At 42.9% G+C, this 27,488-nt stretch overlaps 2 protein-coding genes across 12 annotated transcripts in view; one reads left to right on the top strand and one right to left on the bottom strand.

The window, feature by feature from the left end:
* Positions 1 to 18,814, top strand: part of AK5 (adenylate kinase 5) — a 213,569-nt gene extending 194,755 nt beyond the window's left edge. For 2 of the 3 annotated variants that reach the window (XM_031465421.2, XM_010989052.3), the window contains exon 14: positions 17,469 to 18,814. In XM_031465421.2, coding sequence (XP_031321281.1) covers positions 17,469 to 17,537 — 69 coding nt within the window. In that variant the 3' untranslated portion in view covers positions 17,538 to 18,814. Of the gene's footprint in view, positions 1 to 2,137; positions 2,378 to 17,468 lie in introns of those variants that run through there. The other variant, XM_031465420.2, reaches the window with a different exon arrangement.
* The window catches only part of ZZZ3 (zinc finger ZZ-type containing 3), a 92,986-nt gene continuing 84,255 nt past the window's right edge, over positions 18,758 to 27,488 (bottom strand). For all 9 annotated transcript variants that reach the window (XM_031465418.2, XM_031465413.2, XM_031465416.2 and 6 more), the window contains 3 exons: positions 27,254 to 27,388; positions 24,615 to 24,715; positions 18,758 to 24,341 (listed from right to left, as the gene is read on the bottom strand). In XM_031465418.2, the coding sequence (XP_031321278.2) occupies positions 24,197 to 24,341; positions 24,615 to 24,715; positions 27,254 to 27,388 (381 nt within the window). In that variant the 3' untranslated portion in view covers positions 18,758 to 24,196. The remainder of the gene's footprint in view (positions 24,342 to 24,614; positions 24,716 to 27,253; positions 27,389 to 27,488) is intronic.

The following is a 27,488-nucleotide window of genomic DNA, read 5'->3' as shown; positions in this document are numbered from 1 at the left end:
ACAACTCCTTTTTCCAAGAAAGGGGTGAGGGGGTGGGTGGGCATAAGTCCCGCCCTGTAGACCTCAGCTGAACTGGTGGAGCCGAAAGGTTTCATCTACATGTCAAATTCAACAATTTTGCATTTCTAGATTTTTACGTGGTTCATAACTGGCACTTGGCTGCTTTGCCTCAGTTTCTTGCAACGACTAGTGTTATTGGGAGAAGCAGCATATGGGGCCGGGGGGGCAGCTTCGGGAGTGGTGTCCGCTTAATGCTCATGAGTGATAATCCATGCTGAGTCACCACCATTAATTTCATGAATTTGGGGAGACTACGCAATCCCCATTCATTCGCTCATTTCATGAATGTGTATCAGGTACCTCCGATGGGCCGTCCATTGCCCTAGTGGCTTGGATGCAGACGGTGAGATGCGGTTCTCGCCTGCTAAAGCCTCGGGCTTAGGAGGGGAGAGAGACAAACCTGTGAGACCAGATCAAGATGAACCTGTTGTGGGAGCAAATAGCTATTCCTGAGGATGAGGGGGACTCTGAGGGGACAGACACGGCGAGGGCTTCAGAAGGAGCTCTCCGTCAGCCTTGTGAGGAACGGATCCCAAGAAGGTGAGGCCAGGAGACCCCTGGGAGGCTGGGAAGTACTCCCAGAACTAAATCCTGAGGACCCAAAGCAGATTAGAGTGGGTATCTACTGTCTGCTTTTCACAGGAAGTTCAAAGGAGACATCAGTCAGTCAATAACAGACTTGTCTCTCAGGCAGCTATGTGACTGACTCCTCGGGGAAAACCCTTGCTAATGAATTCTTCTCTTCTAAGCCTGTTAAAGGTCCATTTTCCAGACTCCTAAGAACCTAGCCCTGTATAGAATCTGAAAGGTGCCCCATGATTTAACTCAGGGACGTCACGCATGTGACATGAGAGCCGTCAGCCCCCCAGCCGTGCCCACGGCAGACACTGTGGCCTCGGGACGTTAGCACAGCGCTCCAGGCAGCTCCGCCCACTTACTAGGACTCGGTGTGCAAGATGAATTTTATTTGCTGAGCTTTATGTCACCTCGGGTTGCCATGGAAAACAAAGACCTAGATCTGTAAAAACAAGCAAATCAATAGTACATTACGTAAGAGCAGGGTCTTAAGAATTCAGGTAGCAAAGGCCTTTCCAGGATTGGTGATTTCCACCCTTCGTGTAGACTGGAACCCACAGGCAAATTATCCCAAGAGAAGAGAATTTCTTCCACTTTCCAGATTTGCAGGGGTGAGAAAATCCCTAAGGAATTTAGAGTTTAACCACTTTCATAAGCAGAAAAATCTCTTTCATGTCTCTCCCATTTTATTCCAACCTAAATCCTACACACTCACAAATGGGTGGCCTGCGGATACAGGGCTAAGCGAGTTCTCAGAGAAAGCTGATTTCTGGAATCCTCCTTAGAAATACCTGAGTCAGTGGGAAAGGGAGTTTCCTGTCCCGTTTGGCTCATCTCTTCAGCTCCCCCAGCATTTTGGGGGTGCCGGCAGCTGGGTTCGTAGTGAGGTAACATTTACGTTCCACTTTGCAAATACCTAACACCACTGCAGCCCCAACTCCAGGGCGGTGTGGGCTCTAGGCCCCAGGACTCCCCAAGGGCCTGCGGGCCCCTCCCGGGGCTGTCCTCTACCCACCTGTCTGCAGAGAATGAACAAACAGGCTTTCTCCCCGACCTGGTGCAGAGACAGCGCGGGCTGAGTGCCGGCCTGGGGCCCAGGGAGGCGCGGATGGTTTGCAGGTGCCCAGTGGGACTTGCCAGCAGCTCGGGCTACAGAGGGGCCAGGAGGAGAAGCTGGGGAGCTGGCCGGCAGTGGAGAACCGGAGCGCCTCAGTCCCCGTGTGTTCTCTGGCCTCTGGGCTCCTGTCTGGGCTCCTCGCATCAGCTTGATCACCCCCTGATTTGAAGTGGCGGCTTGTGTCTTGTTCCTGTGATGCTTTTTGGAGTGTTAGGATCCCTTCCTCTCTCGCTGGTTATTGAGCCCAAGGCAGGGCTGCTCAGCTCTCCAGGGGGTGCTCCTGAATCATTTCAGGAGTTTTCTTAAACTAGGTGGAGTGGTGAATGCCCTTCAAGATGCAAGTCAGACAAATCAGTAGTTCAGCGAGGTTTTTTTTTTTTTTAGGAATAGGCCTCGCTGTGGTCCAGCCCAGAAATAGACCGCCCTCCACAAGCTCCTCCCTTTGGCCTCCGTGTTGCCCAGCTATGCTTATGCTGAAACCATAGCTGACACCCTTCCTGACTAATGGCAGTCATGCTTTTGGCCACCAACTAGCCAGAAAAGAGCAGTGAAATTTCAAACAAAAGTAATAAACAGGCAAACCAGGATTTATGTAGCCACTACTTTGTCGCTTATATATCTGTTACATCATCATTGTGCAATGAGTTAGAACTTCTTGAGAAAGACAGATCTCATATGTTATCACTTACATGTGGAATCTTAAAAAAAAAAAAAAAAAAAAGCAAGATACAAATGAAGTTAAACCAGAAGTAGACTCACAGACATAGAAAGCAAACTCACAGTTACCAAAGAGGAAGGAGCGGGGAAGGGTAAACTAGGAGTTTGGTATTAGCATATACAAACTACTATATATAAAACAAGGAAATCACAAGGACCTACCCTATAGCACAGGGAACTATATTCAATATCTTATAATAACCTGTAATGGAAAAGAATCTGAAAAAGAATATATGTATATATATATATAACTGAATCACTTTGCTGTACACCTGAAACTAACACTGTTACGGAAACGACAGGCCAGCCAAGAAACAAGCACCACTCGGAGGGTTGGAGTGCTCAGATGTATTACGCCGGCGGGCTCAGAGGGGCTTCTGCTCCGAAGCTCTGAGCACCTTCAAGATGTGCATATGAGGTTTTATAGGGTAAAGTACAAGCTTGGGGGATTCGGCCAATAGGCATGGAACAGCTTTAGCAGCAGCATCATCACAAAAGTGGAGGCGGGGAGGCAGCAAACCAACATTCCAAAGCCAGATATGTGTCTTTGAAAATCCAGCTGGCTAGCAAAAAAACATGAACAGCAAACCAACACTAATTAACCTAGATTTACAAGTTAGTCCAGCAGAACTCAGATCAGTATTCCAGCACTTAGAGTTGTGAGTTATCTTGTTAGCCCAGCCCGGCCTGTCCTTCACATTCCTAGACCTGTGCATTATCTTGTTAGACCAGCCCGGCTTTCCCTTCACAACACAAGATTGTAAATCAACTATTCTTCAATTTTTTTTTTTAAATTAGAACTTCTTGTAACATAAACCAAGGGGTAGTAGCGTGTGTGATCCAAATGGGTCTCCTGACCTTCCGTTTTCTCCCCTCATAAAGCCAGCTTTGCTCTGCATCTAAGAAAGAACTGACAGAAATTTTGTCCTCCTCACTCCCTCCCCATGCACTCAGGGCAGACCTGTTAGTCAGCCCTGGGACTTCCCACCCAGCCTGGACGCTGCCCCAGAAACTTCCTCAGTTCAGCAGCACAGACAGTCTCACCCAACTCACTAGAGGTAATCCAGAAAGAAAGCTTGTTTCACCTTGAGTGAGAGAATTTATTATTGAAAACATAACTGAAATGCAGTGTTTTGAGGTGAAAACATAGTAACTGTCCAGAGACTCCCTGGTTGGGGGAATCCTGGCCTGGGTGTAAGAAAGTGTGAGTGAGCCTGGGGAACTCGGTGAGTCACCTCACTGCTCAGCCTCGCAGCTGGATGAAATGGATGGACAGAGTGGTGTCACCTGCAATCCTCCAGGTCCGTCACTCTATGCTTCTCCAGGAAAAAATTAAAGATATGTGTGTGTGTGTATTTTTGTAATCATAAGAGTAACAAATAGTCATTTTAGAAAATATAGAAAACTAGGTGGTCCCACCACTCGGAGGCAACCATTCTGGAGTATTTTCTCCAAATCTTTCTGCTGTGAGTTTTTAAAGGATGACTGTGACCACAGGTATATTCCTGAGGTTGTAGGCGACAGGCACCGACTCCAGCTGGCCTGAGCTGAAACACGGCACTTGATGATAAGCGCGTGGGGGCCGAGGCTGAGCACAGCAGGCCCAGCAGGCCTGTGGGCCCAGGCTCCCCACTGCGCCTCACACCTGTCTCCCCTCTTCTCTCCCTCATGCTGATTTTTCTTGCTCTGGCCCAGAAGCTGGAATGTGACCACCCTGCAGCTTTCACATTCACGTTACCACAACAGTTTCAAATTCCAGAGAGAAGTGTTCCGATTGGCCTTGCTTTGCTCAGGGCCCTGGTCCCTTTAGCTGTGGCCAGGCAGGCGGGGTCCCGTGGGGCTTTTCTGTTTGTTCTGTGGCTGTTTTATTGAGTGCAAACCTCGGGTCAGATTCTCGGTGCTGGAGACACAGCAGGAAACAAGACAAAGTCCCTCACTGGAAAGAGAAGAGCTGTAGGCAAGACAATGACATAACTGCTAACAGGATGAGCTCTATGAATAAAACAAAACACAGTGAGTTGTTGAGGGTGGGTGTTTTAGGTGGGTTTTGGAAGCTCTCTATGGAAGTAGCGTTTGGATGAAGACTTGAGTGATAATAAACGTGGTTGCCTGGTGGCCCAGGACTCCTCCCTGGAGCCTGGGTGGGGAACAAGCTCCTGTGAACCTGGGACAAACCCCAGAAATAACTTCCCCACGTGGCATATACAGAATTGTATAAACTGATGTTTAAAACCTCTCCTTTTGTTAAGGATAAAAGTAACAGCCACTTCTTAAAAAAGAAACTAACCAGAAAATGTGAGCGTATAAAGTGAAAATCCTCAGAATTCTTCCAGCCAAAGATAACCACCAATGACCATTTTGATGTATTTTCTTACATTTGTTTTTCTTCATTTTTTAATGTGTGTTTGCTCATGGCATAAAGAGCCCAGAAACACCACGGGCCATAGAGGAAATGGTCCTGATAACAGATGATACCGGTCCCTGCGTTATTTATTAGTGTTCATCAATTTAAAAAATAAAGAGAGGCCAGTGACTCATTAAACATGCATTTAACGGATGCAGAAACTCCACTTCCTTGGCACCTCGGCTCCTGTAAAGCGGAAGACAGGTTAATCGTCAGCAGTTCTGCTGCCGCGGTGCCCCGCCTTCACAGACAGTCTTGTGATTTGTAGCAAGTCCTGAAACACAGCAGAACCTGTCATTGTTCTGGGTACTCGTCCAACCTGGCAGGAGGCTTCCTGTGAACTGGGGGACAAAGGATGAGAAACGCAGTTGCTGGTACCACCGTGAAAGACATGGAAGCAGAAGGCACCGGCAGGTCAAGTTTTACCCCTGGTGCAAAATCCAGTGGATACCCTGTAATCAACCGGATTCCTAAGATAGGAATCTAACACAAAGAAAGGAAAACCCAAAATTACTTCTATATCTTGAATTCTCTGTGCTTGAACTCTTTTTTCTTATCATTACCTTGTGGTTGGGGGAAGGGTAATTAGGCTTATTTATTTATTAAATGGAGGTACTGGTAATGGAACCCAGGACCTCGTGCCGGCTAAGCATGTGCTCTGCCACTGAGCTAGACCCTCCCTCCTTGAACCTCTTGTTTTGATTCTTCTTTCTGTTGGCTAAAGTAACCCTTAAACTAACTTTCAGTTCAGTCTCTCTGTGAATATCTGAGAATGTCACTGTGATGGCTCTCTACACAAATGACAGTTTCCCTGGATGTAAAATTTAGGTCTTAATACTTCTTTATCCAGTCAGTAAACATTGCTCCACTGTTTTGGGGCATTTCGTGTTGTGGAGGAAAGGCAAAAAATTTGAAAGTAAAGTTTTCTCAGCTGCTGTTTTTAAAGAAAACTTTTTTAAATGTTTTCCCACATAATTTAAAACTTGTGTCTGGAAATGGGTCTGCTCTTCCCTGATTTTCAGTGGCATAGACAACTTTTTTAAACTCAAGAAACGTTTTCTTTATTTTTTATGTCCCACTGTGCCTTGTTTTTCTCAAGAACGCACAATTCTTGGGTTTCTGTTCTCCCTTCTATACCAGTGCCATTCAGTAGAAATTTAATGTGAGCCACGTATATAATTTTACATTTTCCAGTAGCCACACTTTAACAAGTAAAAAGAAACAAGACTCTGATTTTATCAGGGCTTTGAAATCTGGTGTGTACTTCATCTACACAACACATCTGAATTCAGAGGAGCCACGTTTCAAGTGCTCAGTAGCAACAAGTGACTTCTGTCCTGGAGAACACTGTCTCTATAAGCCACTCCATTGTTTCCATTTTTGCTGTCTGCTTTCTAGGAAAAAAAAAAAAAATCCCAGATTTGTCTTCCACATCATCCGGCTCAGTTTTCCAGGCTGTGGTTCCTGCTTTCAGCTCCAAGATTGCTTTTGAGTCTCATGGGTGTTTGTCGTTTACGTGAGCTCATTCTTTTCATCTCGTGCTGTTGCTGTTCCAGGCTAATCCTGCTCTCATTTCATGACTCTCTGCTCTTATCTCTAGCAACCTCGAGTTCTCGCATGCTGCATCTGTTTAAGCTAGCAGCAGCAGACACTCATCATTCCTCCCGCGTGCTCTTACAAGCCCTGTGCCTCGCTCCATCTTTGTGTTTGTCACACTGTGTTACTTCTTTACTTGTTGTATCTACCAACAAGAAGTAAATTCGCCCTCCCCTCTCTTCTTTCTGACATCAGTCTATCTGCTCTGTATAAACACACACCCTCTATGGTGCAGAGTTCTGATATCATGAGAAATACTACTACCATCCTGCACACAGTTCTCTGAAACATCTGAAAGCCAACGCATATTGCAAACATGTTTTCTTTTAAGTTACCTGAAACTCCATAATACGGATATTCTCTAATTTATTCAACCAGTTTGTTTCTGATTTAGCTGAGTGACTACAAATAACTATGCATTGAACAAACACACTTACTTAGACTTTCATTTCTTGTATGAGGTTGCTGAGCTATATTAAGCTTTTTTTTTAATTGAAGTGCAGTTGACCTACAATATAATGTTAAATTCAGGTGCACAACATAGTGATTCGAAATTCAAATATATTACAAAATGATCACCACAGCAAATCTAGTAACCATCTATCCCCTTACCAAGTGATGACAGTATTGTTGACTGTATTTCTTAGGCTGTATATCACATCCCCATGACTTTTTCCCCCCAAGACTTATTTATTTTGTAACTGGAAGCATGTACCTCTTAATTCCCTTCACCAATTTGGCCCAGCCACCCTCCTCCTCTCCTCTGGCAACCACTCACTTGTTCTCTGTGTCTGAGTCTGTTTTCATTTTGTTTTGCCTGTTTCTTTTGTTTTTTAGATTCTACATATACATGAGATCATGTAGCATTTGTCTTTCTCTGATTTATTTCACTTAGCGTAATACTCTCTAGGTCCATCTATGTTGTTGCAAGATGGCAAAATTTCATTCTTTTTTATGGCTGGGTAATATTCCATTGTGTATGTAAGTTGTATCTTCTCTATCCATTCATCTGTTAAAGGACACTTAGGTTGCTTCTATATCTTGGCTATTGTGAATGATGGTGTATATGTTTTCAAATCAGTGTTTTTGTTTTCTTTGAGTAAATACCCAGAAGTAGGATTGCTGGATCACACAATAGTTTTATTTTTAATTTTTTGAGAAACCTCTATACTGTTCTTCATAGTGGCTACACCAATTTACATTCTCACCAACAGTGCATAAGGGTTCCCTTTGCTCCACATCCTCACCAACACTTACTCTTTTTTGTCTTTTTGATGATAGCCACTCTGACAGGTGTGAGGTGACATGTCATTGTGGTTTTGATTTACATTTCCCTGATTATTGACATTGAGTATCTTTTCGTGTGTCTGTTGGCCATCTGTATGTCTTTGGAGAAATGTCTATTCAGGTCCTAAGCAGAGGGTTTTTTTTCCCCCATTCATTTCCACTTTTCTTTGCCTCCATGTTGCCCTGAGAAGAGTTCTTTGAAATCTAGAAAAGCTTTGGGATTTCCTAGTTCCTGGATGCTTGCCCTCTTTGATCGGGGCCCATCTCAGTTGAGTTTACTTCTCAGTTCTGAGTCTGAAGCTTCCCCGAATTCAATCTGGACACCCCCCCCCCCCCCGGTTGAGTGCTCCTAGCAACCTGGATCTGGAGACAACCCTCCCTCCCACCCCCTGGCCCAGCAGAAAGAATGATGCACGAAGGAGAGCGTGACCTGGGGGCCCTGATGGTCTGTCCTCTCACTTGACAGACAAGGCATAACCTTCCATCTGTCTCCAAGAGACTGAAGAGACTCGTTTGTCACGACTCTGCTTGAAAGTCTCCCCTCCACCCTGCACTTCCATAGTCAGGACTTCACTAGATTCCCACAGAGAGCTTTTGATTCCGTGCAGTGTTCTTTGCACCCCCGTGGTCCTGTTGAAAAGAGTTGTGCTCCCTGCGTGGTTGAGTCCTCCCAGAACAGCAGGCAGGAGAGAACGCCAGACCTTTGTTCTCGTCTGTACACGTTCTTGATTGTCTTCCTCGGTGGGGGCTTTCATCGCAGGGCGGGGCTTACCTTTGCCTCCCCCCTGCCTCAGGGCAGTCCCTTCACTGGGCTCCACTTTAACTCAGAACTTCTCCAGGAGCCACGGCCAAGGATTCTACCAGCAGAGAAGTGGCACTGTTCCATCTAAGGTCCTTGACATATTCTGCCGACATTTATGGGGTGTCTCCAATGTCCTCATGCTGGGTGCTTAATGCTGGGAATTCAAAGGGGAAAAGAGACACGTGAAACTCTGCACCCACAGCAAGGTTCTTAATGTAGTAATAGGATTCACAGAATGTTCTAGGTCTTGGGGAGCACAGAGCTTGGGCCTGGAGAGGTGCATAAAGGCTTCAGAGAGAAGAAGACCTTTGAGCTGGGTCCTAAAGGATGAGCAGAAGTTCATGCCAGACAGAGAGGAGGGCACCAAGGCTCTGACACAAGAAAGACCCCAGGAGTGCTAGCACAGGACATAGTGCAAACAGGTGAGTTAAAGTGGGGGCATGAAGGGATAAATGGGGAGTTCAAGATTTGCAGACACTAACTACTATCTATAAAATAGATAAACAGCAAATTTCTTCCGTATAGCACAGGGAACTATATTCAATATCTTGTAGTAACCTATAATGAAGAAGAATATGAAAATGAAATATGTATGTATATGTATAACTGAAACATTTAGCTCTACACCAGAAATTGACACATTGTAACTGACTATACTTCAATTAAAAAGAAAAAAGAGGAGAAAAACTAAAAACATAAAAATAAAACAGTCATGGCAGACTAGACTGAAAAGCAAGGTGGAGTCTTTATTCCTGGGGAGATTTTATTCTTCCCTCATGCAATTGATTTTCTAGACCAGCACTGTCCAATAGAAATATAATCTGGGCCATGTAGGTAATTTAAAAATATCCTAGTATTTGCATTAACCAAAAAAAAATGTAAAAAGAAACAAATGAAATTCATTTAACAATATATTTTATTTAATCTAATATAGCCTAAGTATTATCATTTTATGTAATCAATATAAAAATTATTAATGAGATAGCTTTACATTCTTTTTTTTTAATCTATGCCTTCAAAATCTGGTACTTAAGCATTTCTCAATTTAAATGTTAAATTTTCATCAGAAGTACTAGAATTGTATTTGTATTTCATAAAATTTATAGCTAAAAAGGTAGATTTCACATCTCCAAGTTGTTCAAATACATTTTTTGATTTTCCAACAACTGAGTCAATATTAGTTTTAAAAGTTAGACTAATTTTAATTACACAGTATTAAAAACCCAGTTCCTCAGCTGTGCTAGCCACATTTCACATGTTCGGAGACCACTTGTGGCTGGAGGCTCCTGTATCTTGGGTAGTTCTAGACTATTCGAGAAAAATTTGAACTAAATACTGCAAGTAATGAAGAGAACTGCTGAGCAATTTCAAGTAGAGAAATGACCGATCAGATCTGTTTTAGAAAGGTTTTTTCTTTTTTTTTAAGTGAAAGCAAGTTTATTTAGAGGAACACACAGTCCAGACAGAATGTGGTCCATCGCAGAAGGCAGAGCAGCCAAAAGATCGCTTTCAGGAAGGATGTTTTTTTTCGCATGTCTATGAAAAGATCTGTTAGTCAAATTTAAACTTCAGACAGAATTGGGAGGAGGAGAAAGAAGGAAAGGGTACCGTGTAACATTTTAAATGGACAAACTGTTGGTATTTTGGGAAGTCCTCTATATAAGGCAGCCATTAATGTGCATATTATAAGTCATCCTTATATTTTTGCTGACGCTTGTCCTTCAAGCTCATTAAAGCAAAGGTATACATAGTCCTCCTTCTTTCTAAGACCTTGAGAGTGAGGAGGAATATGTGGCCTGACCGGACCGGTAAAACGGCCGTCTCCCCAGGGGCAGCCTGTTTCATGACCCTGACTTTGGAATCCAAGCGCATCTTATGATTGTCGCAGACGGTGCTCAGGGGCTGCACATGAAGGGCTTGGCCGTGTCTGAGCACCGCGCTCTCCTCCGGCCGCAAAGGATCCCTGTGGTGTGGGGCTCCACCTGGTTTCCCAGAGGACAGGATTAGAAGAGGAAGAAGGTGGCCCACACCACAATCACACACCACTCAGCGGCAGCTTGGGTTTGTCCCAGAAGCTCCGTGGCGCCAACACTTGAAAAACAAACTCAAAAATGTTTTTAACAGTGTGGGAAAATTCAGGAGGAACACTCTATCTGGGCAGTGTTTGAACTAGCCAACTGCTTTATGGTTTACAATTTAATAAAACTAAAAAGAAAGCGTAGACAAAACACGCAGCTCCCAAGGCGGTGGGACCACTTTCCTAATTTAGTGATGTGTTCCGCTGACGGCCAGGCGGGAATATTACCTCTGCTCTACTTCTCCTTCAAAAAGTCAAGTGATAACTCAGAAATTTAATCATATTTCCTGTTTGCTTGACTTCAGTTTTTTATTTAAAAATCTTTTGTACATTGATCAGGATATCACTTACTGCAGGATTTTGTATCAGATCTCAGACTAAATTGGGTAAGTTCTCCAAGTCAGAAGCAAATCCGCTTACCTGGTGTTCTATTAAATTAAATACATTAAAGGCTCTGCATTCTGACTCTGCTGATTCAGAATTGGAGATCCTTTTGGGAGGAGACCATCCTGGATCCTACTTTTACTCTTCATGGGGAAAGAGGGTTCCTGTAAATTAACATTATCAGCATTGATTATGGAATGAAAACTTACCGTCTGTGGGTGGACACCTTGTTTTCAAGTTTGCACAATTGCTGAGGAAGTCCTCTTCACATGAAACAGGGTGCTAACTGCACAAGATTCTTATCTGTTCACTGAGGACTAAACACTAGCACTTTGTGAGCTGGTTCAAATTTGCTGAAGTTGTGAGCACTGAGAATAGTTCCTGCAGCATGGAAAGCACTTAGGAAGTTGGTTCTTCCCCATTTCCTTTGAGTTACACAGTTACAGATGAAAATATAAAAGGCACTTTTTGTTCTCTTAAAATAGTCTCCATGTGGAAATTAGATGAGATTCGGGAAATGTCCAGGTAACCTCTGGAGAACTGAAGGGGAAGTTTGGAGAGCAGGCGGGAGGACACACACACATGCACGCACACGCGCACACACACACACACACAGAGCTTCTATAGGAAAAAGTTGCCCCACTGCCTTTAGAATTTTATTCTCAGAATTTTGGTTCTTGGGCCTAATGAGGGTCCCAGATGAGCGTCATAGATTTCCCAAGGCTGCTTTTTCCATCTAAAAAGACTGATTCTTTGATTTTGTCTCTAAATCTCCTCACGTCCTTGGACTCCGCAAAGCGCACACCACAGCACGTGACTCTGGGTGGCAGTGAGAAGCTTTCTTCTATTTAATTGAATAAATAAAGCCCTGGATTGAAGCCACGAAGCAAACTGAAGAGGGAGGTTTGGGATGGAAATAGAAGCGGGACACGGTCCAGCTGACGCTCTGGGGCATGACTCACTCCTGCAGCCCGGCTCCCGGCTCCCCCCGACGTCAGCCTTGGCCTGAGTGACACAGCCCCACTGAAAAGCCTCCCACCACCCAGTCCCAGCCGTCACGGAAAATCCGCTGTCGCCTGCAGGTGTTTGTGCTAATCCGCCCTGGTTTCTGCTTTTCCAAGAGAGGATCCCATATCGTTGTACAAAGTTCAGATTGTGGGTCGGAAAATGGACTCCAAGAACCTATTTCTGCCCCACAACAGCCCGTTTCTGTGAGGAAGGGAAGAGGGGGTGGGAGAATGAAGATGCTTTCTTCCTGTTGCCTTCTCTTGTCTTTGCCTGCCTGTCTAGAGCCAAGCTCTGAGGGTGCCAATGCTGAGTAATGGCCTTGTCCTCACGAAGCGTGGCAGCCCGCTAGACATGCAGCTATTTGGGGCTTATGATGGGTCGTATCTGGCCAAGGAGTGAGAAGCTGAACATCACTGTTGAGTTGCAACCCACTGAAGGTGTTGAAGGAGCCTTTAGTTCATTGTGCTGATGAAAGGGCAAAAGGAGCAGTGGAAAGATAGGACGTTGTAATGAGCAAATATGTCTTCATCAGAGTCTAAAAGAAATTCTGGATAATGGTCAACCCAAATAGTGTGAATCCGTTGCTGGTGTTACATTGAAGAAACAGGTTATCAATCAACAGGAAAATGGAGAAAAAGAGAGAGGATGTAACAATCAGTGTTCTTTTAAAATAACTTTTTGTACTAATGATGTATCCGTTAAAAGAGAAATGATGACTGTTAGACAGGAGATAAGGATGTGGGAAGTAACATGGCTTTCTTTTGGAAGAATGACAAACTTAGAAAAGTGCATGAGGTTGAAGACTGTTGGGTAGTATTGGTTAGAGAAGAATGGGCTGGAGGAGGGAAATGTTTCAGGGCTGGTTAGTAGAAATAGGACATGTTAAGTCAGTTAAATGCAAGTAACTAGAGAAGTCAGTTAAGACATTGTGGAGAACAGAGAAATAAAGAGGGAGACTGCAAGACGTGGACCACCTTATGAGGACAAGAGAAGTCCCAGAACCAGGTGGGGTTTGTTCAAGGGAAGCAGAGGGTGTAGCTAAGCTGAAAGTCCCACTACAGGCTTCCACCGATCAGGCAATTGTATTATAATGAGAACACTTACATGCAAATGAAGTAGAAATGACTTGGGGTCAATTCTAATTAGCTTTCTCCTCTGGGGAAGATCTGGAGTGAACTCTGGGAAGTGTCCGTGCCAAGGACAGAGCATTGGACACTAGGATGGAGAACTTGCAAGATGTACCAAAGGGTTGTTGTACTGAGTCTTTGTGCTCAGGGAGCTTCCTGGGGACAAGAGACCTGATGCATCTCCCACTGATATGGACACAGATAATGCACATTATAAGCCTAGTGCTTGTGGATTTACGTCTTCTCAGGGCCCTTGCTATAGGGGAGGGAAGCTGAAAGTGTGTGGGGAGAGTTCACAGCTGCTTCCTCTCCTCCCTCCTCCCAGGGCTTGAAAAGACCAGGTCAGGTGACCGCTCAGCAGGGCAGTGGCAGAGGACAGAGAACGAAGGGCTGACGCATGCTACAGCGTGGAAGAACCTTGAAAATGTTAAGTGAAAGAAACCAGTCACAAAAGACTGCATATTACTATTCCATTTATAGAAAATGTCCAGAATAGGCAGATCTATGGAGACACAAGTTCATCCCAACCCATTCTTCCAGCCTCCTCTCCTTCTCCTTCCCCCAGCCGAGCTGTTTGTGTGAGATCCTCAAGGAATGACCCACTGCTCCCTGAGAACATCCAGATGCTTTCAGATCTCTGTTCTCTTCCCTGGGGAAGCTCACATTCTTCTTTATGATTTTCAAGTACAGGTCCATTCCTCCAGGTCCAGCCTTACTGGCAACACCAAACTAAACTGGACAAACCTGATGCCTCCTGGTCGGAGCCTCATCCCCACCAAGATTCAGACTCAGATTTGGAAACACTTTGTCAGAGCTGGAACCAGAGCTGAGGGGTATCAGGTCCTAGTTCAGTCTTTCATGTAGTAGAGGGGGAAGCTGAGGCCCCAGGAGCGCGAGGGGCCGGCCCAGGTCCGGAAGCTCACCAGGGACAGCACCAGGTGTCATCTCTCCTGACACGGTGCTCTTTGCTTCCACGTCACACTTTCTGTTCAATTAAACAACTCTTTATCAAAGATTTTTTAACGTACCTGCGTTTGATCGTATCAACCGATTCCTTAGAACCCTTACCCAGCTCCCCGTTATTCTTAGGCAATAGAGGATATAAGCCTCTTTATTGTCAACCTCTGCTTACTAGTCCAGCTTCACTCCTTGCAACTTCCACTCAGTTCAGCCATCCAGACATTTTGAACTGGTGCATGTAGCATAATGTAGTCGACAAGTGCAAGGACTTTGGAGTCAGAGACCTGAGTTTGAACCAAGTCTCTGCCACTTGCTTAGCTGTATGTCTGGGAAATTTAATTCATCTTTCAGGGTCTCAGTTTCGTCATCTGCGAAATGGGGACAACAACACCTGTGCCCTAAGATCATTGTTAGAAATACCTGTTTGCTTAAAAGCACTTTTGCTGGGGAGGACGGGAGGATGCACAGGGGTGGGAATAAGGGAGCAAGTGAGGAGTGAGAGAGAAGCAGAAATGAGAAGGAGGGAGTGAGGGAGGGAGGCAGTGATGGATGGAGTGAGGGAGCGAGCAAAGCAGGGATGGAGCGATGGAGGGGATTGAGAGCAGGCTGGAGGGACGGGGGGAAGGCAGGGACGTCTAGCAAGGGCAGAGTGAAGCAAGGGTGGAAGTGGAAAAAAAAATGAATGAGTGAATGGCAGTCATGCCTCATTAGTGGTAAAGTGTATTATTTTAAATGATGATGATGATAATGTCTTTCCTCAGGAAACTTCCTGCTCTTCTGAGATTGTGTAAGGTGCCCCTTTTACCCATGGCTCCTCTGCTTGCCTCACAACAGTGTAAATTCTCATTATTTGTCTCTGCCCTTGAGCTGTGAACTTCTTGAGAGCAGGACTGTTGGGTCTAGTTCAGCGTGGTTTCCCCGGCACATAGTACATGGTTGGTACCCAGGAGATGCTGGATGGTTGAAAGGGAAAGTAAGAAGAGGTGAAGCGCCAAGCAATGTGCTGTGAGGGAGTAAACACGGCAAACTCCCTGCCCTCCAGACGGAGCGCCACCAGCTGGGGAGACGAGCTGGCTGCAGGTTGCTCTTTGACCCTCCTGTAAGGATCAAGTATGGGGGGAAGAAGGGGAAATGCTTAAGAAATGTTTTTAGGTTTTAATTTATTTCTTCCGTGTGAGATACATCTTACATACATGAATGCGTGAAAGTAATACCGTTTGAAGAATTATAAAATGAACACCGTGTCATCACCACGCAGGTCAAGAAAACAGCTGGGATTCCTAGATGCTCCCCACCGTGTCTCTCCCAGTCACATCTCCCTTCTTCTCCCCAAGAAGTAACCACCATCCTGATTTTTATGATAATCATTTCCTTGGTTCTCTGTGGTTTTACCACCTATGTATGGATCTCTAACCAATGTAATTAAGCTTTGCTCATTTTTAAACTTCACATAAATTGAATCATATCATATGCATATTCTTTTGCAACTTGCTTCTCTCTTTCAGCTTTGTGGGATTAATCCATGCTGTTGGATGTAGCTGTGGGTTTTTTTTTATTACTATACTATTTCATTATCTGACTAGGACATAGTCATATATATAATCCACCTCCTGTTGATAGACATTTGCAAATTTTTCCAGTTTGGGATTATGGCCAACATTCTTGTATCTATTTTCCAGGACATTTAAATGTGCACTTTTTTTTTCTTTCTGAGGGTTCATTTTACCTCTGGAATCCCAAGGGTTGTGAAATTGAAATTAGTTTGCACAAAGAAGCTAGACAGGAGCTGAAGAAATCACCTAGTGTTTCTTAAAGTGTGGTCCGAGATGACCCACAGCAAAATCATCTGTAGAACTTGTCAAATATGCAGATTGGAAGGCCCAGCCCAAACTTGCCAAATGTGAACCTCTGGAGACGGGGTCTGAAAAAGCTGCATTTTTGCAAGCTCACCACCACTCCTTGCGTGAGTCTCACTTGGACCAACAGGCCTCTGCTTTCTCTGATGTTACGTGTGTGGTGGGACATAGCTCAGTGGCTGGCACGACATTAGGAGATTTTGAGAGGAAAGGGTAGTGGTGCCTTCTTGCCCAGGAAATCGGCTTCCTCCTGCCGCCTCTGTCGTTGGCTCCTTGTGCTGGTGTGTCAGCCAGCGCAGGAGGACCCTGCCCTGAGCTCGGGGCCCCTGCAAGCCGAGGTCCCAGCTGCAGCTTTCTCCTCCACAGCCGACCCTCAACCCCGAGCCTCTGCCCTCTGCCCACCCTGCTCCAAACGCTCCAGAACACTCAGAAGTCTCACTTTAACTCAGCCTTCCTGTGACCTGTAACAATACTTTAGTTACCTCAATAAGGCATCTAGTTTTTGTTGTGGTTATTGTTTTAAATCTTTTTTTTTCCTAAGAGTAGTTTTAGGCTCGCAGCAAAATTGAGAGTTCTCATCTACCCCTGTCCCCAGACACGTGCAACTCTCCCCACTATCAACATCCCACACTAGCACGTCTGCTGCCATCGACACATTACCACCCAAAGTCCATAGTTCACAGTAGGGTTCATTCTTGGTGTTGCATTCTTTGGGTTTTGAAAAATGTACAATGACATGTATCTACCACTATAGCATCACACAGGATAGTCTCCTACCATAAAAGCCCTGTGTTCCCCCGTCCATTCTTCTCTCCCTCCAACTCCTGATCGTTTTCACTGTCTCCATAGTTCTCCCATTTCCCCATGGTCATGTGGTAGGTAGCCTTTTGAGACTGGCTCCTTTCACTTAGTGACATGCATTTAAGTCTCCTGCATGTCTGTGCATAGCCTGATAGCTCATTGCTTTTGAGCACTAAGTAATATCCCACTGTCTGGATGTACTGCAGTTTATCCACTCACTTAATAAAGGACATCCTGGTTGCTTCCAAGTTTTAACAATCATAAATGAAGCTCCTATACACAGGTTTTGTGTGGACAGAAGTTTTCTACTCCTTTGGGTACATATTAATCCAGCACAAATTGCTGGATCCTGTGCTAACATGTAAGAAACTGCTAAACTGTCTTCCAAAGTGGTGGTCCCTTTCTGCATCCCCATCAGCAAAGAATGAGGGCCCCTGTTGCTCCATACCCCCACCAGCATTTGATGATGTGCTTTACATTTTGGCCATTCTAACAGGTGTGTAGTGGTATCTCTTGTTTTAATTAGGCACCTAGTTCTTAAACTAGTCTTTTCTCTGTGGTTTTGGTGTGCTGTGTTTTAAAATTTTTACAGCAAGTTATAAACAGGTGATCTTTATTATTAAAAGTGGTCTTATTTACAAACATTTCTTAAGACTAATTTTCTTTTTTTTTTTTTTTTTTTCCTTTTAAACATAGATCAATGCTGAGGGGACACCAGAGGAAGTTTTTCTTCAACTCTGCACAGCTATTGACTCCATTTTCTGAAGGCAAAAATGCATGTGTGTTAAGGAGAATGAAGACAGAAGAATATTTAAAGGTTCATCTCTTAACAGTGTTACAACTTAAACCTTTTGTGTCCTGCCCCGCCACCCTCCAAATCCTGACATTGCCGTTTGCTTCCCAGCTTGACCTGAGAGGTGTCTGGAAACCATGCATGGTGTATTTGGTATTACCCGACCTTGTCTTTGTAAGTCAGACTGCTGTCTGCACTCACAGCACGCACACCTTCCCGTCACCTCAGAGCTGCATTAGGATGTGAACAGCAGTGCAATGCCCGTCTGTCAGCTGTGCCTTCAGGACTCGCTAGAGTGATCATTTGGTTCTACTTTCATCAAATAGGGAGTTAGCCTCCCTAGCGCCCCAGCACACCTTCCCTCCTCTCCCCAAGCTCTGTGTGCCGTTAGGTGACGAAGGCCCTTAAGAAGGGGGGCAGGCCTGGGCGTCTTCCTCGGAGAGCTGTTTGTCTCAAGTCTCATCCAGCTCCGAGCCAGAGTGACTGGGTTGACAAAGACAAAACCACTTGCTGATGAGAAATCTGATTAAATCTGAAAATGTGACAAATCTTTTAAATGTGAAATTGTAGCTTTTGCAAGATAGCAAAATCCAGACTAGTCACCAATAACATTTCTCTATCCATTTCTATGAAACCGGCTACTTGGAATATTGTCACACTGGCTAAGAGAACAAATCGGGTAAATTGTCGAGCCTCTTCTATACGTGGTGGTGTATTTTGGGAATTATGCATTAATACCAATGACCAAACATAATTTAAAAGTATGAAGTGACTTGCTACTGCATTCACTGGACTGATGTCAACTTATGGTTTTGGTTTGATCACTTATTTCTGTTGCCAAACAAGTAAGAGATACAGTAATAAAACTGACGGTGGTGGGAGAGGCATGGCAGTACACGGTGTTTAACAGATTGCAGTGCGTTATTTGTTCCATACAGGCTTTTGCAGGGTTTTGCAAACCTTATCATAACCATATGTAAAATTGTGTTTCCTTGAATCAAACCAGTGAAGTTTGGGTTCTCTTTTGTGCTGTCAGTTGCCAAATCAGATAGATATTCTACTGGGATAACTGCATCGTCAGTCACATCCAGTCACTACAAAAGACCTTGGTTTCAGTTTGCATGAATTTTTTTTTCCTTTAATGGTTGTGCAGATAAGGCTCCATTTCTGGGACAGAACTGTATTTTCAAAGTTCTTTTTTTTTTTTTCTCTTGAAATGGATATGTACAAATAAAATAAATGGAACACAGGATAACTCTTTTTCTATTTATTCGTAACTCACATCATTCTGGAAAGCATTTGAAGCCTTATTCCAAACAGAATTAGAAGCAAACACAGTAATAGTTGAGATTTATGGTAAGTTCATATGGTTTTGATTTTGGCCATAGATCAGTTTTGAGCTATTACAGAGAGAACTCTCAGTGTGTTCATGATACATGGTAATTTTCTTATTTCCTTTTACTCTAGCAATCATTCTGAAACAGCAACGTCAGTGTGTGCTAAAGGAGAAATTAAATTTCTTTGGTTACAATTATGCTATTAACAAAAAGGGGCACGTTCCTACAACTCACACAGTTGTCAAATACTTTATTACAACCCCAAGTTGTCACACTCTCCATGCCGGAGCACATGGAGTATTTAAGCAAATTAGAAAAAGAGAATTGCAGGATGAAAACTGTCGGTTGTGCCAGAAAACACAAAATGACTTTGTAGGGTTTAACGTTCTTTAAACACATACCACACATTGGCACACACAGTCCCCTGCCCGCCACAGCTCTGACAGACAGCACAGCAGGCGGGCCCAGCCACGGCTTTAACGGCTGCAGCTGGCTGCCCTCTTGAAAGAACTCAGCCCAGGGGCCGATGGCTTTGTATCTAGAGGTGCAGTCAGGTCTTCCACAGAACCGCTAAAACACGCTGGCTGATTTGAATGGCTTGACACACGACATCACTACTTTAAAGTCATACAGGATTTTAAAGCAGGTAAGGACCTTAGAGGTCTCTGCCTCACAGACCTTGTGCTGTAGGGAGAAGACATCAGAACACAATTCGGACTCCTTTGCAATGATGTGCGTTCAGGGCCTCACCTGATCTGCCCTGTGCCCTCTCACCAGCCACCACCGCTCTCCTCTTGCTCGTTTGACTCGAGCTACAACGGCCCTCTCGGCGTTGCCTGAACGCGCCTCGCTTTCTACTGGGTCAGGGTCCTCGCCCTTGCTAACCTTCTGCCTCTTCCTCCAGATTATCCACAAGGCTAATTCCCTCACTCCGTTCAGGTCTCTGTTCAGATTTACCCTTGTCATTGAGGGGTTCTTTGACTGTTCCTTCTCTAATGGCACACTGGTCCCGATTGTTCCATCGTTTTTCTTCAAGCGTTAGTTTTCTTCACGGCATTTCTCTGTTTCTGCCTAAAATTACACGGTATTTCTTACTTACTTGTTTACTGCTGGTCTTTGGCACTAGACTGGAAGCTTCAGAAGGGCAAGGCTTTGTATCCTCAGCCCCACACACAGCAATTACAGTGGAGAGAAAACATTTAAATCCTCTAAACCCTAGTTCTCATCTGTACAGCAGAGGTCACAATAGAGGCAACCTCAGAGGTGTTGTGAGGACTAGACGGGTTAATAACACATGCACATCCTCTGCTAGCTCCTGGTGCTCAATAAAAGGCGGTTCTGTGTTAACATATCGAGTGTCTCACTTCCTCAACAGAGACTAGGACCCAGACTTTCCATGCTTGTGCCCTTCCCATCACTCTCATAGCATGGCAGAGAACTAGATACATGGCCTAACTAGGGTCCTAGAGAAACCCAAAATCCCTGCCACCCAGGTTTGAGCCGCATCCTCCAGGAGAGAGAGGGTGCAATTCTGCAGGCCTCCCAGAGCCCTGTAAGTGAGATCTGCTGAGGCAAAGCCTCTAAGGGTCCCACAGACGCACTCAGAGACACACTCAGACACAGGCAGTTTCTCTAACTTCCTGGAGGAAAAAATGTAACTCACCAAAACACTGGGCCTACTACCAGTAAATATTTATTGAGAATCTATTAAGAGCCAGATCCTAGGGATACAGATCAACATGGATGGTCTCCATCCTCATGGAGCTAAATGACACCACGCTCAACAATCCATTTAATCAGTCACTTGAACTGTTGGGGGGGGGGATTTTTTTTCTGGGATCATATAAACAGGAGCACATTTTTCATCAAGATGTGAAATTTAAAAAACACTTTAGAGTCTAAAAAGGACAGTATCTCCATAACCTTGTAGAAAAACCTACTTGTTACCTGGAGACATTCCATTCCATCCAGCGTACCCAGAACAATGGCCTTCGGACTTTGTTACCCACAGTAAGAAATACAGTTTATACAGCATGCTGCTCTTATATGTGTAACTAAAAAAGTAACTTCACAAAGTATTTATCTTACTACATGCCATATACTATTTTCTCCATGTCATTAAAAAATGTTCCTCATACCTCAGTAAATTGTTGTGTTCTGCAATTTAATTTCAACAAAAGGGAAAGGGGGAGAAAAATGGACAAGGCATACGATTAGGTTAAGTGAGAATCAACAAACATGCACGGAAACAAACCCTGCCTGGGGCAGGAGACCCGCACCTTAGTCCCCAGCTTTGCCTAAAGCCCCACAACCACGTGTTTGCTGTCAGATTAGATGTAAATTACAGCTTCTGTGTGTTTTTCTAATTCACCGTGGGGCAGGCCATTTCCGCGCCTTCCCCGCACCCACGGGTATACGTTTCTGTTCTGAGCCACAAAACTGCACGTGTCTAGGATGAATACCACACTAGAAAAAGGGACTGAAAAGCAACAGCTCCTGCACACCTCAGCGACCCTGACACCAAAGGAATATTCTTGCTCGGGGAACAGGGAAGTTAGGCAGGCACTGGCTCTGGGGCAATCTGTTCAGGTTAAAATCCAGGCAGCACCACTCTACTATGTGCCCCTGAGCAAGTTATTTAACCTCTCTGGCTAGATTCTCTCACATTAAAACAGATTAGTAAATGAACCTGCTTCATAAGATTATGAGAATTAAATCCATTACTACTATACGCTCGCTTGGCTCATCACAAGCGCTCTGTAAGTGTTCGCTATTATTCTTACTGCACATCACACCAACCACACCCCCCAAAATCTAAACCTTAAAGCAGTGATTTTAGATGTTATTAAAAGTTCCTTCAGTTCCTACCAAATAACTTGAGCATAATATTTCAGCAAGTACAACGGACGCAATGAGTACTACGAGATACGTGATGCTTTAACATGTAGGTCTACGTCGTCTTTTACAGCCAACGCCTCTGTGTAGGGGACGGAGGGCCCACTTGCAAATGACAGCCCTGTGCATTCCTGCAGGCCTCCAATCAAAATACCACCACATATTTCCAAGACTACTACCCTTTCAGAGCTCTATTTGTTTGGAGCTGAAAAATGCAAAATAAACACATCTCTGCCCAAACAGAAAATAATCCTCTTTGCCATTCAAAATTCTCAAACTCTTTGCCCTTAAAAAATACATTTAAGTGGATTTATTATGTCTATTCTATTTTTACAACAATTGTATCACTCTTTCAAAGCATACTTCGTACTTCATGGGATGTCTGAATGGATCTGAATGGTTCTCCAAAACGGACTTTGTATTATTTCTATGCAAACACAGAAGTTTACAGAAGTTACCATCAAATTGCTACTATCTTAACTACAAGTTGAAGGTAGACCTTCTGGCATAGTCTGAATATTCATGGTTCCCCTCTTCTTCCCCCCAACTAGTAATTCTAGGATGAGAAGTCTAACGCAAGACTTCCTTTTCTCCCTAATGTGATACATTTTATCAAAATCATCAGTAATCTTTAAACAAATACATTACTTTAAAATTCTCATTTTTCTAACAGTTAAAATTACACTATTCTCAATTTAAAAAATTCAGGGCGATTTTAGTTCCCTACAATGTATTGAAGAGAACTGGTAAATAATGTTCCTTTGATTTAAAGTTGGAAAAAAACAGGAGACTCTAAAAATTGGGTCAGTATACTAGTCACTCTTAGAATATTTATACTGTCTTTTCCATTAGTCAATATAATTTCCAGTGAATACTGTGATTTTTCAAAAACCCCTTATTTAAATTAAATATGTGGGAATGAGAGTAAAAATTTTCAACCTACATTTAGTTTTTACATTCGGACATTAATAATTGCCTTTTTCTTTAACCATGGTATGTAGAGGTTTTTCTTTTTTCTTTTTTTTGTAACCTAGTTTAATTTAGTGTTTCAGCAAACATACTAAGTGAAAACATTACCATCTTTTACAGAGCTTCTAAAGTTCATTATCTTTTCCATCATATAGTCCTTACTCTTTTTAAAGGACAGACAAGTAAAACAAACCCTTTAAAAAAAAAAATGTTTTTTTGGTTTTAACAATAGTGAAAAAAAAAATCCAAAAATCTAAACAAAGGAAGTCACAACAAGCATTCTATAATATAAACAGACAGTATCCACATAGTTTATTTCTCACAGTTCTCCTGACAAATGAACATTATTCAAGAACATACTGTATACACAGATAAGAAGAAACATACAAAATGTTTTAAATGATGCACAACAAAATCCAGCAGTATAAAAGAATGCATGTGAACTCTTGCTCACTGCACAGACTAAATTTAATCACTTGTTTAAATAGTAATAAAAATACAATCTTTTATGGATCTTGTGCAGACTACAAAAGAGGGAAATTATTACCATATATATGATTTTTATATTAGGCAGTTTTCTTCGATGAGTTGCACTGACAACTCCAAATACAGAGGCAGAAGGCTGTGTATTTTAAAGGAATTAATGTTTTGAATTAGAGACTTTACACAGTTACCACCACTGGCACTTTCACCATAGTTTGTACACATCACATGATCATCTTATATAACATTACATTTAAAAAATATATCTGAGTGACAACTTTATAACATTCACACACCATGAGCTGGTTAAGGAAGCAATGCCACAGCTGCCTCCTGTAGTGCTTCGCTGTTGGTAATAAGGACAGTTCATTGTGGTTAAAAGAAATTAGACATCAATATGGTTAAGCAGCTCCAATTTACTAAAGGCCACCAGTGGCCACCACTGGGACAGTGAGTTCTTTTAAAGTGTACATATCCTAGAAGCAAACACCATCATTGGTTAAAACGTCGTCTAAAGAAGTCAGTTTCTGTGCTGAAAACTATTTTCACAAAACTGAAAGCTACTAAACTGTTTTAATATAAATACTTTGTCTTCTCATTAGCATATTTACGACCAAGTTCTCTGAAACCTTTGGAATTTACTCTCTCTTTAACGTGTGCTCTCGTTTCCATCTCGCCCATTTAAGATCACCACCTAACAGGCTTCAAAGGTGGTGCTAAGAAACTCGCCAGGGAAACCCCTTCCTCACCAGGAATGTTCAGCTGCTGAACAGCGGTCTAGAGCCACAACGGTGCGGAGCTGGACTTGACGAGAACACTCAGGAAGCTGTCATGCCGTGAGTGTCGCTTCAGGGAAAGCAGAGAATCTTTCCAAACTGTGCACATAATTCACAGTGATACCATTGCTACGTGTTGCAGAGGACTAGTATATGGTGTTCTCGTCCATGTCATCTGTTTGCTGGAAAGTAGTTTGGGTCAAGGTAATTATAACTGGTGCCCTGGGACACACAGTAGTCTCTGTCTAGGAACGTCTCTGACCTATACACAGGTTCTAGTTGGTGATCTTCCTTGTGAATATCTGTCTCATGGAGGCTGCAAAGAAAACACAAAGACAAACACATCATTGCATGGCACTGGATGCATTCTGGTCTAGATACTATGAAACTTCCTCAAAATCTCTAACGGAAAATTACTTGAGACGTGGTATGATTAAGGACAATCTTAACTGTCTACAACAGCAAAGTTTAATCCCACTAAACGTGGTGATTTTCTAAGAAGTTTAGAAATCAAATTCACTAGTGACTGAAAAGCTCTTATCAAAATTTAAGGGAAAAAAAAAAGACTTACAGTGCAGAAAACACTTACCAATCTGAACAAGAATCACAGAAATCCAAAGACATTTCTGGGGGGCAGTCCTGGCAGTGCCACCGAACACCCTGGATAGGTTCTACGCCACAGCTATCACACTATTAAAGGTTCAGAGAGAAACATATTACGCTCTTTTGCTACCAAACTTGTTTACTTCCCGCTGGGCAGCACATACTGTGCCCAGAGATACCCTCCCCTCTCTCCCCAGGCACGAGGTAGTGGTAAAAACAAAAACGGTTGTAGGTTAGATATGATCTCTAGCAGACTAGCTGAAATTCTATCCATTCAAGATTGAGCTACAATACAGAGGGGGCAAGAGAAATATCATAATGCATAACATTCAATATGCTTTATTTTTTTAAATCTTAAGTAAACAATTTTCAAACTTGAGCATTTGATTATCAGTAGCTATTTACTTGAAAGGTACCTCGCACCAGTGTACAGTGACTGTGACTGAGAACCACTGACTTAATACCATAGTTAAAACTACCGAAATAAGTTACAGTACTATTTAAAACAGGCTATCACAGCTAACACACACCCAAGTGAATATAAAATCTTTTCTGAACTTTCATCTTACTGAATTACTCTCCAAAGCCTTAAAGGTTCCTAACAACCAATGCCCACCATGAAGAAAAGGGAGATTTAGCTCTTTCGCGGTGCTGTTGCATTGTGGTAGCCCTCTGTGTCTGTGCAATCTTGGAAATCAAAGTAATTCTCATTTCTAGTTTCTTGGATCATTAGGCCAACTAGAGTGGCTGACAGACTGGCAAACAAGCCACAGCTGGGTCTTGCAACAAAATTATGAGAAGTGGACAGTTTCCTCTTGAAAAGACAGAGCTGTCAACTAGGAAAGTCTTTAATGGAGAAGCAGAGAACGATCAAGAGAAAAAAATCGTTTAATATAGTCTGGCTAATGGCCGCTCCAGAGGATCAGAGGTATAAGAATCTTGTTTAAATTTCAGTTTATCAGGTCACAGCACACATCAGTATTTTTATGTATACCACCACCAGCAAATCTATAGTTCATGGTCTCAATTTTACTTCCTGCAATCTCATTAAGTACAGCCAATTCTCATGCCTAAGGGCTTCTCAAACCTGTCAATCTCTATTTCCACAGCCACCAGTCAAGTTTAGGAGGCTATTATCTTTTGTCTAAATTAACCAAAAAAAATCTCTAGCCAGTCTCCCTGCTTCTAGCCTTGCTTTCTTCCTATCCATTTTCCATACTAAGGCCAGAGTGATCTTTTCCCCCATTCACTTAATTTTTCTCAAATTACATTTAAAAAAATATATCAATAAGTTATTATTTAAAAAAATATAACAATAAAGGAGTCAGAGATTAAGAGTTATCCACCCTAAAACCCACTGCCTTCCTAAGGGTTGCGTAGTTAAAGAAATTAGAATGATCTTTCCAAAATGCAAATTTCATGTTACTCTCTGCTTAAAATCTGTCAGTGGTTCCCCAACATTTCTTAAAAGAGTTTAAACTCTTTAGCAAAATTTCCAAGGCAATGAAGAATAGCCTCTCACTACTCTCCAGTATGAACACTAGCCGTACGCAACCATTTTACATACTTAACTTCTCTACATTCCTTATGAGATGAAAACAGTCGGTGAGCCAGTCTCATTCACTGCTGAGTCCCTAGCACCTAGCAAAGCGCCTGGAACACAAGGGGCGTTTCAACAGTTTGCAGAATGAATAAATGTATTTCTACTAGCCTCTCAAAAAACAGCAGAGATAACAGAATCTAAGAGGGGAATGAAATTTCTGATCCATGAACAACAGCAACAAGGAAATAAATAGTTCTATGGACAAATGGATGAAGAAACTGTGTGAGAGAGAGAGAGAGATACACATACACACACTCACACATAAAATTCACCACACTGGAATATTATTCAGACATAAAACAGAAATCTTGCCACTTGTGACAACATAGATGAAACCTAGGGGACATTATGCTAAATGAAATAAGCCAGACACAAAGACAAATGTTATAAGATGACACTCAAATATGGAATCTAAAAAAGTCAAATTCATAGAAGTAGAGAGTTAGGATGGTGGTTGCCCAGAGAGAGGGGGGAATGTTGGTCAAAGGGTACAAACTTTCAGTTATAAGATGACTAAGTTCTGAAGATCTAACGTACACCTTGGGAATTACAGTTAATACTGCACTGCATACTTGAAATCTGCTACTAGAGCAGATGCTAAGTACTCTCACCTCAAAAAAAAAAAACAAAGAACAACAACAACAAAAAACTGAATTAGTTATACCTTAAATTTTTATATACCTTAAATATATACAATTTTTATTTGTCAGTTATACTTCAGTTAAGTTGGGGGTGGGAGGTGGGGGGGAGAAGAGCTAAAGACAAACTTCTCATCTCATATTTCACCTCAAAGGGTACCTGTATACTCTGTATACAGAAGACTGTCTTCTCTCTACTGAATCATAAACCTCTGGACATCAGTAACTGTGGCACGCTACCTTGCATAACGAACAGGACAAGAGCTAAACTTACTGACTTTAACCTGTAGGCTTGGAAGTTGTGGAGTTTAAAGCTCTGAAACACCTTAAGCATCTTATCACCCTTTCAAAAGTTAAATGAATAGAAAAATTAGGTAGAATTACCTTGAAGCCCACATGCTGCACAAATCCACTTTCAGCTTGCATTTGCTGAAGTTTCTGTTTCTTTAACTTTTTAAACTGTAATAGTTCCTTATATTCAGGTAAATTCCTGTACATAATAGGAATACTTTCTTCATCCTATTGAACAGAGCAAAACACAACACAAAAATGTTAGTTTGATAATTAAAATGAACTAGGTATAAGAAATTCCGATAAAGAATATTTTTCTGTTTGACAA

The sequence above is a fragment of the Camelus dromedarius genome, chromosome 14 (genome assembly GCF_036321535.1).
Source record: "Camelus dromedarius isolate mCamDro1 chromosome 14, mCamDro1.pat, whole genome shotgun sequence".
NCBI classification, from domain to species: Eukaryota; Metazoa; Chordata; class Mammalia; order Artiodactyla; family Camelidae; genus Camelus; species Camelus dromedarius.
Note: the sequence above shows the minus strand (reverse complement) of the source record. Positions and strands in the feature narration are given on the sequence as shown.